We start from the raw sequence: 15,215 nt of genomic DNA, 5'->3' as shown, positions 1-15,215 counted from the left end.
GTGGCCAGGTGCTTTATGAGGCCACGTGAAACAGAACCAGCTGCTTAGTGGTCATGGGAAGGTGGTCATAGAAGGCTCCTGTGAGGTGTTAGAAGAAAAGGCCAGACACCTTTAATAAAAGTCTGTAGAAGCTCTGTCTCAAACAAAATGATATCATTGTTTGAGTGCAGCCCTTTGTTGTCACAGCCATAAACAGTTGGAACCAAAAGATAAGACACAATTATTATAGACCATTCTAAGAGAGCCGCTAAAACAAATGAATGAAGCTTTGTTTACCTGGTTTCATAAAAGTAAAAGCTATTAACACCCATAATTCATATAATTTAAAATCTTAAAGTACACAGTGAAGGTAAGTGTTGGCATACTTACTAATAGTTTAGTAAGGGTGCCCACTATTTCTTACTTTGAAGTATTTCATGAAGCACAATATTCTGACTACATATTCTATGCAGTTTTTTGGAGAAGTACGTTCTTATTTAGCTGCCACCCTAAACTATTCACCCTCTTTGTAAAAACTATGATATGATACGTGATGCAGAAAGCAACATTTACTTGAAATAATGATTTCAGTAGTAGTTTAATCCCCTCTCATTGATGAAAATGGATCAGTTTTAATGAAACAGAAAGAACGTAAACCACAGGGAGGATTTAAAGTCAGAAGTTATAAGTAGAGATGAAAAGATAACTGCACGCTTGCCCAGTTCCTTCTCCAGCCCTGGATTTGGGGCACCTCCTGGCCCAGGAGACCCCAGTGTGAGGCTGGAGGGCTCTGCTGGTGTAGCTGCCCTGGGCTGGACCCAAGCAACCAGCTGCCCAGGGACTGCCCTTGTTTTTCATCCTAGACATTGTGCTCTGTACCAAGTAAGTAAATAAATAGAAGAGAGAGAGAAAGGAAGAAGGAAAATGCCATGAATTTGTTAATGCTCTGCAGAGACAATATCATCTTGGTTATTAAAGGTACCATTCAAATTAATTATATACATGGCACAATGTAAGTATTTCAGGGCAGAAGACTGTGATCTGCCAGGCAGTGAACACATTCTGAACGAAAGATATGTTTAGATAAAGCCCTCTCCGTGACACTGACCGCCTGGCTGAATCGGGCAAGACCGCTAGGCTACAGTCCAGAGTGCAGAGGTGGGTGGGCTGTCCTTTTTGATTGACTGTAGATGGCGGTCAGGATCGACCAACAAGTCCAACTTCCCATCTGCCACATGAATCTTCTATAATGCTCCAGGCAAGACATTGCTTCCCTTAGACCTTGGTAATGGGTTTCTATATAAATTTTTTTTAAAGGACATCATAAAGGGGCTTCCCTGGTGGCGCAGTGGTTGAGAATCTGCCTGCTAATGCAGGGAACACGGGTTCGAGCCCTGGTCTGGGAGGATCCCACATGCTGCGGAGCGGCTGGGCCCGTGAGCCACAATTGCTGAGCCTGCGCGTCTGGAGCCTGTGCTCCGCAACGGGAGAGGCCGCGCGCGAGAGAGGCCCGCGCACAGCGATGAAGAGTGGCCCCCACTTGCCACAACTAGTGAAAGCCCTCGCACAGAAACGAAGACCCAACATAGCCATAAATTAAAAATAAATAAATAAATAAAAATTAAAAAAAAAAATTTAAAAAAAAAAAAAAAAAGGACATCATAAAAAGCTGTTGAAGAAAAAAAAAATTTGACAAAGAACTGAAGATAATAGGACTAAAATTTTTTTAAATAACTTCTGCTAATATTTTATCTACCAGTTTAATATTAGAATTCAGACATTTAAAATTATTTATAGTTAAAAAAAAAATCCAGTGAGTATAATGTTAGTTCTGATTTCTTGCATTCTTTGGTTAAGTGGGGTTTGCCAGATAGCCATTTTCATCTTAACCTTTGTATCAAAAAAATCTTACAAAAATATATCTGCCTATTTTAAGATTTTTTTAGAGTACAAACATATATACAGTGTGAAAGCAACTACATTCAGGAAGAGAAGACAATCTAACATCCTATACAGGGGGAAAAACAGAACAGAAATACCAGTATGTCAACAGTGACTATATATAGTGGCAGTGTTATGAGTGATTTTTAAACTTCCCTTTTCTTTAATTTTCCAAATTTGCTTTAAATAAAATAAACTCCTATGTTTAACGTAAAGGTGAACTACCCCACTGCAAGAACCTACTTTGTGCCAGGGAATGAAAGTGAATAAAATAACCCCTGCCCTGCAGGCTGGCCATGTAGCAGGAGAGACAGAGAGTAAACAAAGTGCTAAAGGGGCTGATGAGCACTGTGGGAAAAAAATAAAGCAGAGTAAAGGGAATGGCCTGTGTTGGGGGAAGTGCTGTTTTATATAGGGTAGTCTGTATTCCTTGCATATAATTTAATGTTTTATTGTCTTTTTTGTCTCAAAGTCATAATTTTACAGTTACCAAAAGAGAAGGTATAGGAATTTGCTTTGAATGTGAACTGACCTTATAGTAGGCCTGGAAATGGTGGGGTTTGTTGGGGTTTTTTTTTTTTTTTTTTAAAGGATTTTTCTTATTTATTTATTTATTTATTTATTTTTGGCTGTGTTGGGTCTTTGGTTCGTGCGAGGGCTTTCTCCAGTTGCGGCAAGCGGGGGCCACTCTTCATCGCGGTGCGGGGACCGCTCTTCATCGCGGTGCGGGGACCGCTCTTCATCGCGGTGCGCGGGCCTTTCTCTATCGCGGCCCCTCCCGTCGCGGGGCACAGGCTCCAGACGCGCAGGCTCAGCAATTGTGGCTCATGGGCCCAGCTGCTCCGTGGCATGTGGGATCTTCCCAGACCAGGGCTCGAACCCGTGTCCCCTGCATTAGCAGGCAGATTCTCAACCACTGCGCCACCAGGGAAGCCCCGGGGTTTTTTTAATGAAAACTCTGATACCAGGTGTCCTTTTTTTTTTTTTTTTCCTTTCCCACTTTTCACTAAAAATATAAGACTTGGAGTGGGGAGTGAGGTTAGTTGTATTCATTCATTTATTCAACAAGTTTCACTAAGTACATAGCAGATGCTACGTTCCACATATAGAAGAGTAACAAACCATGGTTTTGACCTCAAAGGCTCGTAATGTAGTGGAAGATTGCCAACAGGTTAAAATATATTCCCAAATATAAAGGGCAATATATATTTCCATTGATACAGATTTTTTTTCTCTCTAGTCAGCTTTTTTTCCCTAGGTTTTTAAACACTTTAAAAATACCTAAACATTAAAAAAATTTTTTTAAGTTTCCATTTCCTTTTTTCATCCTGAGAACAGAAAGAATTTCCATTCTGCCACGTGTGACAGTTTCTGAGCCTTCCATAACAGAGCTTCTCAGACTTGAATGTACACACGATCCCCTGACAAAGTTGTAAAATGCAGATTCTGGTTCAATACGGTTGGTGGGGCCTGAGATTCTGCATTTCTAATACACACCCAGGTGATGCTGAGATGAGATGACGTGGCCTGTCTGAGGAGCAGACTCTTCAGTTGCAAAATGGGAATGACTACAGCTAATTTGCAGGGTTTGCTCTGAGATGTCATGAAAAGCGCTAGAGCAGAGGGGCAGACAGAAGCTGCTCCACGAATAATACTCACCTCCCCCTTTCTCTCCAGCTCAGGGCTGACCATGTTCACCTTGGTATTTCCTGCGGCAAACAGCACAGTGCCTGGTACACAATAGGAGCTCAGTAATATTTGTGGATCAAACATAGAATGAATCTTAAAAATATGTCTGACAAATTCCATTATCTTTTTTTTTTTTTTACTAGCTGAAAACTCATTAATAAACAATATTGAGGGCTTCCCTGGTGGCACAGTGGTTGGGAATCTGCCTGCCAATGCAGGGAACATGGGTTTGAGCCCTGGTCTGGGAAGATCCCACATGCCGCGGAGCAACTAAGCCCGTGCACCACAACTACTGAGCCTGTGCTCTAGAGCCCACGAGCCACAACTACTGAAGCCCGCGTGCCACAACTACTGAAGCCCACATGCCTAGAGCCCATGCTCTGCTACAAGAGAAGCCACTGCAATGAGAAGCCCGCACACCGCAATGAAGGGTAGCCCCCGTTCACTGCAACTAGAGGAATCCCGCACGCAGCAATGAAGACCCAACACAGCCCTAAATAAATAAATAAATAAATAAAATTTTAAAAATAAGTAAACAGTATTGAAGATAATTTTAAGGATACGATTTTTCTAAAGGAATGTTTTCTTTTTTTTAGATTAATTATTTTTAGCTGCGTTGGGTCTTCATTGCTGTGCGTGGGCTTTCCCTACTTGCGGCGAGCAGGGGCTACTCTTCGTTGCGGTGTGCGGGCTTCTCATTGTGGTGGCTTCTCTTGTTGTGGAGCACGGGCTCTAGGCACGTGGGCTCAGTAGTTGTGGCTCTAGAGTGCAGGCTCAGTAGTTATGATGCACGGGCTTAGTTGCTCCGCAGCATGTGGGATCTTCCCAGAGCAGGGCTCGAACCTGTGTCCCCTGCATTGGCAGGCTTATTCTTAACCACTGTGCCACCAGGGAAGACCCTGTTTTTTTAAGGATACGTTTTAATGATAAAATAATGACCTATATGCCATCCTTTTCACACAGATATATTTATTTGTTCGGATGACCTCATTCCTACAAATATATTCTACACTCTTGCAATGAGGGCACATAGTATTTCTATCTTACAGTAGGTTATGTCTTTTTATGCATGGTGTTCACTGTTATACTTTTGTGACTGCTTAATATGAATAGGGTTGATGTTCCACAATTTATTAAACTATTCGCAAATGTTGGGCATTTAGGATTTTTTATTTTAATTTTTACTAATTTACATAAATATGCAGCTAATTTATACCATTTGATTCAGACCTCCTATACTGTGTTTTTTTTTTAAACAGTATACTTCCTTATTGCTTAATTTACTTGAATATTTTTCTGTGATTAGAAGGTAATTTTAACCTTTGAACGTTACTTGTGATTTTCTCAAAGCATTCCAGAAATAGGCTTAAATACTGTAATAAATACATATGTATTATCTAATCAAAGGATATTACTTCTTCATTTTATTTTATACAAATGATAAATGTAATTGTACTTTTCCCCTTTCTTTTCTTTCCTTCACCTCTATGATGTATTCTTTTCTAGGTTAGTTTAATCTGAAATTTTAGTATCCATCTTCCTTTACTTTTGTGGAAAGCAATTACTCCATTTAATTAAATTTATCAACATCAGCCCCCCCTTTTCCTCATATATTCTTTAAAAAGTAATAATTTCACATATAAGCATGAGACTTTATGAAGTAAGAAATAAAGGCTTATCATTAAAATGTGCTTACTCTAAATATCACTTATATTGTATTTACTATAAGTGAGTTAATTAGATACCATAGTTGGCAAATATGTGGCCAAAACTTTTGAAAGTTGATTTCCTTAGAACTTTTATTTATGTTTTAAAAATTCTCTTGCTGCACTTTTTAACTTAGATGTTTATGTTTAAAAATTATGGCATATCTTTATTTCCCTGCAGTGGAAATGTGATTTCTTTCTCTGCAGCTTAAAGTGAGTGGAAAGAATCTTCTTAGTGTCTGCAAGCTTATATTTAAAATTAGCAGGAGTGAGAAGAATGATTCTCTGATTCAAAATGATGGCATTCTGGGTGAGTATTATTCAGCACTACCATTCAGCAAATGTTGTACTTGAGTATGAATGAAAAGTTTGGAGAGCAAAGTTATAATTAATGATAGCTGGAATATTTTATTTTCTCATAATATGCAGAAGTTAGGTGATGCCTGTTTTTTCTCTGTCCTCTATGTTTTCCATGTTTCATTTAATGTATCCTTTGGAACCTAGGAGGATAGCCTGCTATTTTTTATTTTAATGCCTGTAGTAATAATATATAATTTATAAAGTGGTTCCTATTTAAAAATTCATTTCCTGGTCTTGGTTTTACTACTAGAAAAAATACATTTAATAGTGTTTGACATAATTGAAATGTTTGATCTTTTGATATAGTAGGAATGATTAAAACTGGGAAAACATCTATAACTGTTGTATAAAATTGACATCACAGTGTGTCAAATGTGTTTCAAATATGTAGGTAGAGAAATTGTAATACATTCTAATTATCTAGCTAATAATATGTAATTCTTTATATACCCTTAAATAATTAAGATGCTTAAATAGTTACCTAAGCAGAAATCTTTTATGAATTAGTATTGTTGATCTAAGGGAAGGCAGCAACATGGAAAAGACTTTAAGTCCTCTTTTTGCAACATAGGATAAATGGTCTTCTTCTTTTTTTTTTTTTTTTTTTTAATCCCAGCAGACAGGGACAAAGCCAGTACTGAAAGATATTTCTAACACTGAATCAGCTCATTGAGAGTAACAGACTAAAAACAAAGAAAGGTTCTGACAGATGATCACATTGACATTAATAAAAATTAATGTGAGATAGGCATGTTTAACTTTATCAGGGCTGCCTAGATTAATCCTAAAACCTAGTACTTGTATGTTATTTGGATGGATGTTCTTTAAGTTGTCTTGGGAAAGGGTGGATGCTATATTCGAAGCACCCCTTTCTACTGTTGAGATACTTTTAGAAGTTCCTATCTTGATTAACTTTCCATTCATACAGCAACCAGTATATTCTTAAAGGTTTGTTGAAATTTAACTCTTAAATTGCTTTATTAGTTATTCTATAATAACTCAAACTGTTTGTAACCAAAAATAAAGTTTGGCAAATATATATATTTTTTTAAATTTTATTTATTTATTTATTTATTTATTTATTTATGGCTGTGTTGGGTCTTTGTTTCTGTGCGAGGGCTTTCTCTAGTTGCGGCAAGCGGGGGCCACTCTTCATTGCGGTGCACGGGCCTCTCATTATCGCGGCCTCTCTTGTTGCGGAGCACAGGCTCCAGATGCACAGGCTCAGTAATTGTGGCTCACGGGCCTAGTCACTCCGCAGCATGTGGGATCTTCCCAGACCAGGGCTCGAACCCGTGTCCCCTGCATTGGCAGGCAGATTCTCAACCACTGCGAAGTTTGGCAAATATTAATAAGAGGCAAGGAATGGCACTCAGTTAAAAGAACACTTTCTTATTTACATATAGTAATCCCATCTTTTTGCTGTCATTACTGTTACAGAGATTTGTCTTAGCTAAAAGTAAGCTTTCCTCTTTATGCCATGTGAGTAACTCTTCACAAGCATTTGAATGTAGGTTCTGGCTAACATTTTACAAATCGTATTTGATGTTCACATACAAGTGCTTTAATATCTCTCTTTCCAGCTGTTCTACTCATCCATTTGTAATAATTCATCTTTTTGACAGAATCATTATTGGAGGTCCTGAGAAGTGAAGAGCTGCAAGCTAACACCGAAGCTTTCTTATACTGCATGGGGGTGATCAAATTCATTTCTGGAAATCCAGGATTTCTTCATGAAATGATTGGCAAAGGTGCTGTTGAAATATTGATGAATTTGATGACGCAAATAAATGAGAACACCAAGAAATCTGACACATGTTTGCCTAATTCAGGCCACTTGTTAGTCCAAGTAAGTATTTTGCTTGAAAGAGTTAGACGTGTAAAGTTAGTCTTCATGTTGTCTAATACCACTTACCTGCCAGTGGGTGTAACAGGAAACAGGTGGGCTGTTATCTGTAGCCAGGTGAGGCTACCCGGCCTCGGGGATCAGGGTGGCAGCCCTAGCCACACCTCTGCCCCGTGTGTGCCCATTTCCTCTGGAAAGGCTATTCCATGGCTTTTCACGGAGCAGGTCTCCAGCATGTAGACATCTATTTCCACTACCCTGCGGAGAAAGCAGGCCTGGAAGAATGAAAAATTAGCACCTCTTCAAAACAATTGCATGTTATAATCAGAATTTTAATAGGCAGAGTGTTAACTTTCAGAGTTTAAGACAGGTCTAGCCTGGAGATTGTTCATGATTTTTGGTAGCATATATCATAAATATTGTATCTACAATAAAGAAAACAGAATTTAATGGCACGGAGGGGACAGTTGTTGAGGGCGTGTGTAGACAGTGGTAGCAAAACCAGATACATTTAGTATGACCAGGGCAGGAAGAAAAAATGTGTTATGTGTTAGAGTTTCATTACTTCTTTTGTGGCAGATTAAATTTCATAGTTGAATTATTTTCATTGGAGCTGCTTCAGTTCTCGTATTCTACTTTAGAAGAGATTTTACTCTTTAATAGCATTTGTATATCAGATAATAGCATCTTTGGTGTAATAATTGATGAGATTTGAAATGTGCTTGTCATTTAATGGGGCTTGATCAAGGACTGCGTGCTCGAAGCCTTGGGGAAAGTGTGTTACAAATTAGATTTAGGCCCTGCCTTAAAGATGCTTAAAGTGTATATGATAATTATTAATTTTGGACTTTGTGGTCTGTCTGCATTTCGAAAAAGACTCTGAAAACCTCGTTTAGTTATGAGTGATTCAGAATTCTACCGAATGTGCCATCTTTTGGCTAGGGAGGCTTAAGAAACATTATTTTCATGCTGACAGTGTTATGGAGTTATTCAAAATTTTCCCTCAATGCACATAGTTATTTGGGTTATATAATTATTATGTTTCTTGTTAAAATGCAAAAAAAAAAAAATAGTATGAGGAAGAGTGTAAAAATCACCTGAATTATTTTCACCCTTAGATAATCCACCTCCAACATTTTAGTAACCATTCTTCCATGCCTTTTACATGCATATATATTATATATACTTACATATGTATAATTTTATATAATTCTTGCTTTTTATCATGAACTTCCTCTTTCTAATAGTTGTTTTTGCTTGTTTTCCATCACCCTCTTTTCCTCCTTGTTTCTCCTCCTGGTTCTCCCTGTTAGCCAATATTGTTCACACAGATGTGCTCAGCACCTTTTAATACACTCATAGATTTTCTTTTTTTTTTTTTTTTAATACATTTATTTTTATTTATTAATTTTTGGCTGTATTGGGTCTTCATTGCTGTGTGCGGGCTTTCTCTAGTTGTGGTGAGCGGGGGCTACTCTTCGCTGTGGTGTGCGGGCTTCTCATTGAGGTGGTTTCTCTTGTTGCGGATCACGTGGTCTAGGTACGCGGGCTTCAGTAGTTGTGGCGCACGGGCTTAGTTGCTCCGCAGCATGTGGGATCTTCCCGGACCAGGGCTCAAACCCATGTCACCTGCATTGGCAGGCAGATTCTTAACCACTGTGCCACCAGGGAAACCCCACTCATAGGTTTTCAAAAATGGAATATTCTGTGCACTTCTCTTTTCTCATTTAACAATACATAGTAAAAAAACTCTATAGACTTATTCTTTTTATTGGCAGCATAATATTCTGTGATGAAGATGTACCTCAAATTCTCAACCATTCTTCCATTGAGATACTCTGCTTTTAATTTTTACGTAAAAGCTTTTGGAATTCTTGTCTTGTTTTAAAAAGCTCTTTCATATATGTATAGTTGTCCCTCAGCATCCATGGGGGACCTGCCCCAGATAGTAAAGTCCACAGATGCTCAGGTCCCATACTCGGTCCTCTGTATCCATGGATACAGTACACCGTCCATGGTTAGTTGAATCTGCAGATGCGGTACCTACAGATAGGAGTGCTGACTGGATATATGTATATGCATTTATATATTTATACATAATTTATAAATTTAAAAATATAAACAAATATATAAATGTATTTGTATAGAATAAAAATATATAATTAAATTAGTTGGTATAAAGGAGAATTGAGTATTATTGTGACCAAAAATACATCAAATCCAGAGCTAGAACCTCTGGTATGCCAGTAAGTACAGTGCACTTCTCCCTGCACTCCTCTCCTTTCCCTCTTCCCTTGCTTTGGCCTCCTCAAACGCAAACTGACTCAGTGGGTCAGATGCCCCTTTCTTGTCCCGACGTCCTTGCGTCCCTCTAGGGTGTGGGGGAAAGGGCACTGTAGTAACTCCCTCCTCGCTGCCCACCACCACTCACCGGGCACTGTCATCATCTCCAAAGCCTTCCTCTGAACCTGCCTGGGATCTGGCGGGGGCGGGGCTTACACAGCCCGAGGCCTCTCTTAGGAGCACAGTCAGCAGCCCACATCCCCGTCCAGCAGGAGAAAGGGGCCCATTATTGCCTCCACCTGAGAATGTGCTCCTGCTGTGGTCACCAGGAGCCATTTGTGTCAACTGTACACTGTCACTATGTGTGTGTATGTTTACACATTTGGGGGAAGGGAGATACTGTTTTAGGCTATTTCATTTGCAGAATCCCCTGAACTGGACATTCCCTTGTATTTAATTAAAACAAAGAAAAACTGTTTTGTATCATCCGAATGATAAAAATGTAAGCAACTTGACTTCACTATAAGAACAGATGAAAATCTCTACTCTTGCGAATGTGTCGCACTGACTGGCTTTTTACCAGCTCGCTCATGTGCACATTCACCCAAACAGATCTGGCCATGGGCAGAATTGTTCAATTACACCAGCCTTGAGAACCGGTAACTCTAGCTCAAGGCATTTTTTAAAAGCAACTTTGTTCAATTGAAAAAATAAATAAATGACTTGCGGCTGTACTAATAGAATAATGTCTGTAAGCCAGAGAGAACACGGCAAGGCAAAAAGATAAAGGCAGGACTTCCTCTCCTTTATGACTTTCACTGCTGTAAAACTTTGTGCATTCTACCATCCGGCCCAGTACTATAGTCGTCCTGTCTCCCTAAAGCAGCCCCGTTGGAGGCCATTGAATGAGTAGAAGGCGTCTGAAGCTGGGTCCTGCAGGTTGTGTAGGATTTGGGAAACTGTCACCGAGGAAAAGGGATACGGTGTGTTTGCGGGCTGCTGAAAAGGTAGGTCTGTCCAGAGCAGAGAGTTCCGTGGGGGAGGCGTGGGAGGTGAGATTCAGAGGCTACGGTCATGGGCCTCGAATACCAGGCTGCAGAGTGCAGACTTGGAGTAACACAGAGCAGCTGGAGGTCAGTGCAAGGGGAGGAGGAGATGAGATCAGAGTGGCAGACAGGTGGGCATGCGCAAGGTATTAAACTGATAAAGGCCGAAAAGCTGAAATGTGACAGGAGGAGAGTGTGTCAGTGGTATGGACGGATTGGAGGGTTAAGATCTCACACACTGCAGCCCCAATTAAGAGGTGTTGCTGCAGTTATTAGATTTTAGACTGATTATAATGGAGCTAAAGGATCGAGATCAAGGAATGGGCACGAAAGAAAAAAAAGCTCCTCCACAGCATAGGGGCCAGTGATGCTTAGAGGAAAAAATACTGAAGTGTTGAGATTTTTGAAAGTTTCCTTTGCGTTGTTTCTTACATATATGTATTTGTGTACACATACATGTATGTTTATCACTGCACCGCTGACATCAAGAGACGTTGATTTCACAAGTGTTTGTGCAGTGGCTGCTCTGTGCCAGGTGTGCTCTGTGCCAGGTGGTTAGTAAGGCAGTGGAGGGCAAGAGAGCTGCCAGTAGGGGCCTACTTTTTGATGATCCCCATGTCCAGATAATAGTATTCTGATGCCTTATTCTTTTACAAAACCCTGGTACTTCCACGAGTTCAGTTCTACCTGTCAGATGCTTAATAGCATTTTGAGAAGGTTGAGAGGATGATCATTGATGCTCAGAGGGACCAGCACCACTTTCCACTAAGTGGAAGTATTAATATTCCCAGTCTGGCAAAACTGGAGACAGGAGTTTGTCTGCAAAATCATTAGCGTAAAGAAGGTTAATCTGTGCATGATCGCTAAATTCCAGAACGTTAGGCTTTCGGGAGAGCTCCTTGAAACCTGGAAAAAGAGAAATACAGACCAGCTAAAAGGCTAGGCCCCCTAGATTCCAGCATTAAATTGCATCACCTAAGGAGGTGACACAGATGAAATAGGGGTTTGTCAATATTAATCTCAGTGGATTATCAGGAGGTGTTAGGGTTCATTTCTGACTTGTAAGGGCCAACAATTGGGAAGGGATAACACAGGAACTGAGGAAAATCCCTGGAGTCACCTCTATCAGAAAGTCTGTTGTGGTTCCCATCGTGCCGCCTTTCTGGGGACTGGAGAAGAGTCTTTGTATGCGTCACAGTCACAAACAAGCCCCAATTCCCCTGGTGTCTCATTTGTCCTCTTGTGTCTTGAGGACACTATGTACAAAGCTGCTTTACTGTAATTGAAGAAAATCTCAAGGTACTCACATTTACAGTTAGGTAATTTGTAGGTATATAACGTAACGATTAAACCCAGGTTGATTTAAACTAATGTTCCTATTTTTATGGATTCCTTTGTATTTCCAGCCTTTTCTTCTTTACAGCCTGACCCACTTGATTTTGAGTTCAATTCTTAGAGAAATGTATTCTTTCCCTGCTTTAGATTTAACATTTTTGAAGTTAGAACTGTCTGGCACCCCTCAGATAACATGGTTTCTTTCCTTTGTCTTACACCTGGTTTCTCTTCTCTGACCTCTAAACCTGCCACCCAGAGGGTCAAGTCCTAATCTTTCACCCTTCTTGCTCAGTACAGCTCCACTGTCCAATTCTTCCTTTTTCTAAGCGGAAGTTTCTCAGGAAGGTCGGTCCTCCCACCCCTTGGCAGTCCCTCTCCTCCACTTTGGCTCTAGAGTGTGGGGAAAAGGAGAGTGAATTAAACAGAGATTTGACCCTGGGTAGCTCAGAAAATGATAATGTTATTGTCAGAAATTAGAGGGTTATGTAAGGGAACTGATTTGGCGAGAGGAGGGAGGGAAATGATGTAACTCGCCCTCGTGTAAAACTTTAAGGTGCCAGCAGAACAGCCAAGTGGGACTGTCTGGTAGGAAACTGGAGAGAAGAACCCATGCTTAGCAGAGAAAGTAAAGCCAAAAAAGCAGACTTAGTGTCATCTACATGGAGTTGACCGCTGAAGTCGAGAAAAACAATGATACTACTCAAGGGGAGAGTAGAGAGAGAGAGTGCGCCTAGAGGAGGGCTGAGGACAGATGCCATAAAATGGCCAGATTTGTGGAATAGGGAGAGACAAGAGAAGTGACCAGAAAATTCAGAAAGGACAGTGTGGAAGAGGGTAGAGATTTTAAGAGCAAGGATTGGTCAGCTTTGGCAAGTGCTACGGCGAGCACACGGGGGAAGAGGAATTCCGCTACTGTGTTGGGGGGCGATTTGAGTGGGCAAGTGGGGTCGCGTCCTGTTGCAGGGGGTCTGTCCACACTCTCTTTAAATCTTAAATGATATGTTTTGATATAGTTGGGTTTTTGTTTTTTAAATTTCTAAGCCCTAGAGTAAACTCCCCGCTTTGGCTGATGCGAGTTTGCTCCTGTACTGTGTATTCCGCGTCCCCAGCACGTGGTACCGTCGTCTTCTGGAGCCCTGATGGTCCCTCTGGCTTTGTGCCCGGCGGGGACAGGGCTCAGTGCTGCCTCATGGACTAGGGACGGGAGCACAGGCCTGAGCTGGCGGTTCAGCTCTGACATCCTGTGAGCCTTGCCCTCCTCATCTCCCAGTGACTGGCCGTGCCTGGGGTAGAGGGTAGTCAGGAGAGTTAAACAAGATGATCTATTGAAGCACCTAGAACAGGACATGGCACGTAGATGGTACTCAGCAGAAGTTTATTAAACAGAGTGAGATCAGAATCACCAAAACTTGAAGCTTCAAAGAGCAGTTACTTCTGATAAGAAAAAATTAATCACCACAATTAAGATGACAGAGTTAAAGATGGATTTCATCTTTGTGTATTTTTTGTGTGTGTAGCTTTCCTTTTTATCTTTTATTTTGAACTCAGTATAGGTTCACAAGATGTTGCAAAAATAGTAGAGGGGTCCTATTTACCCAATCACCCTGCTTCTCCCAATGATGACATCTTACATAACTGTAGGACATTATTAAAAGGGGGAAACTGATATGGGTACGATACAATTAACTATTTTACTTATATGCATATTATTTTTGAGATTAGGTGAATCTCTTTTTTTGTCACAGTCTTCAGTTTGCTTATTAGGCTTGCTCATTTTTTAATGATGTATTTGTTCGTGGGAAGGGGAGCTATTTCTACTTATGAGGTTTCCTTCCTATAAAGGAATACCCAGTAGTGTAACTGACCACTCAGTCATCCAACTGGCATGAGAGAGTGGGCAGTCAGAGCCTACTCTTCCCTTTCCTGGGAAAGGGCTACCTATAGGCAACTCGTGTTCAACTTTGACTCTCCACGGATGGCATACCTGAAGATTTGGGGGGAGTCAGAGATCCCAAACATGTAATGCCTTGGGCTTTGAATTAGAAATAAGAGAGAGACTAAGGCAGGTGGGGAAGAAAGTTGAAGGATGTAGTTTATAGCTGAGGTCGGTGTGCTTTCTAATCCTGAACCCCTGAATCAGATTTGCCCACCCAGTCACAGGCCGCGCCTGCCCCAGGAGGAGCAGAGGAGAACACCTGTGCTCCCCAAGCAGGAAGTGAGGGGTGGAGAGTGACCAGGAGATTATGCTAAGAAATGTCACCTCACAAGGAAGGAACATCAGGTGTGGGAAGTAAGTCTTCCTATGCCACCTGCTTCTGGGGAGAGCCATTTGCTTTTCAATTGCTGTCATATCTGCTCAGTCTCATCTCTTCCCTGTAGACATATTAGTTGTGGCAATAAAGAAATGTTACTAACTTTAACATGTAATTCTGAAAATCAGTGTTATTACTCTGTAGTTCTTAAAGCATTATCTTTTTCAGACTCATTTTCCTTATTTTACTGCTCTGGCATTCTATATAGTTTAGATGACATTCAAATTTCAGCTGTATTGATACATATGATAGCCACAACTGGAAGAATCAGCTACCTACTCATTTTACCAAGGTAACTGACATAGTGGCAGTAAATGGAGAAACAATAATAAACATAGGCAAATGTTAAATAAGAGTCTCAAAGTAGCGCACTGGAGCTTGAGGAGGGAAGAACCATTTCCTGCAGCAGTAGGACACTCATGGTAGGAATGTGCCAAATAGGCTCCACAGCCAGGCACCAAGCATTACTGAGGATTGCGAATTAATATTACTTTCACATGCATGTATCTTAACTCCAAGGAGATGCTTAGGAAGTTTTGGAACTAGTGGTTTCATGTATATAGTGGCATCTTACAATTGGTTTCCTTTTTCTCAGGCAGAACTGTACTAATCATACATGAGACAATATGAAACTTCTTGGGTTACCACATGGGCTCTGGTTTTGGCATATATGTGGTCTCAATTGGGCACAAATCCAGAAAATGAATATGCTTTCATT

At 40.6% G+C, this 15,215-nt stretch overlaps 1 protein-coding gene across 5 annotated transcripts in view; it reads left to right on the top strand.

Moving 5' to 3' along the window:
• The window catches only part of ARMC2 (armadillo repeat containing 2), a 258,731-nt gene that overhangs the window by 196,955 nt on the left and 46,561 nt on the right, over window positions 1-15,215 (top strand). For all 5 annotated transcript variants that reach the window (XM_007190659.2, XM_057528083.1, XM_007190660.2 and 2 more), the window contains 2 exons: window positions 5,523-5,625; window positions 7,301-7,524. In XM_007190659.2, the coding sequence (XP_007190721.2) occupies window positions 5,523-5,625; window positions 7,301-7,524 (327 nt within the window). The remainder of the gene's footprint in view (window positions 1-5,522; window positions 5,626-7,300; window positions 7,525-15,215) is intronic.

This window comes from Balaenoptera acutorostrata, chromosome 14 (genome assembly GCF_949987535.1).
Source record: "Balaenoptera acutorostrata chromosome 14, mBalAcu1.1, whole genome shotgun sequence".
NCBI classification, from domain to species: domain Eukaryota; kingdom Metazoa; phylum Chordata; class Mammalia; order Artiodactyla; family Balaenopteridae; genus Balaenoptera; species Balaenoptera acutorostrata.
The sequence above is the reverse complement of the archived record's forward strand: the minus strand, read 5'-3'. Positions and strand labels throughout refer to the sequence as shown.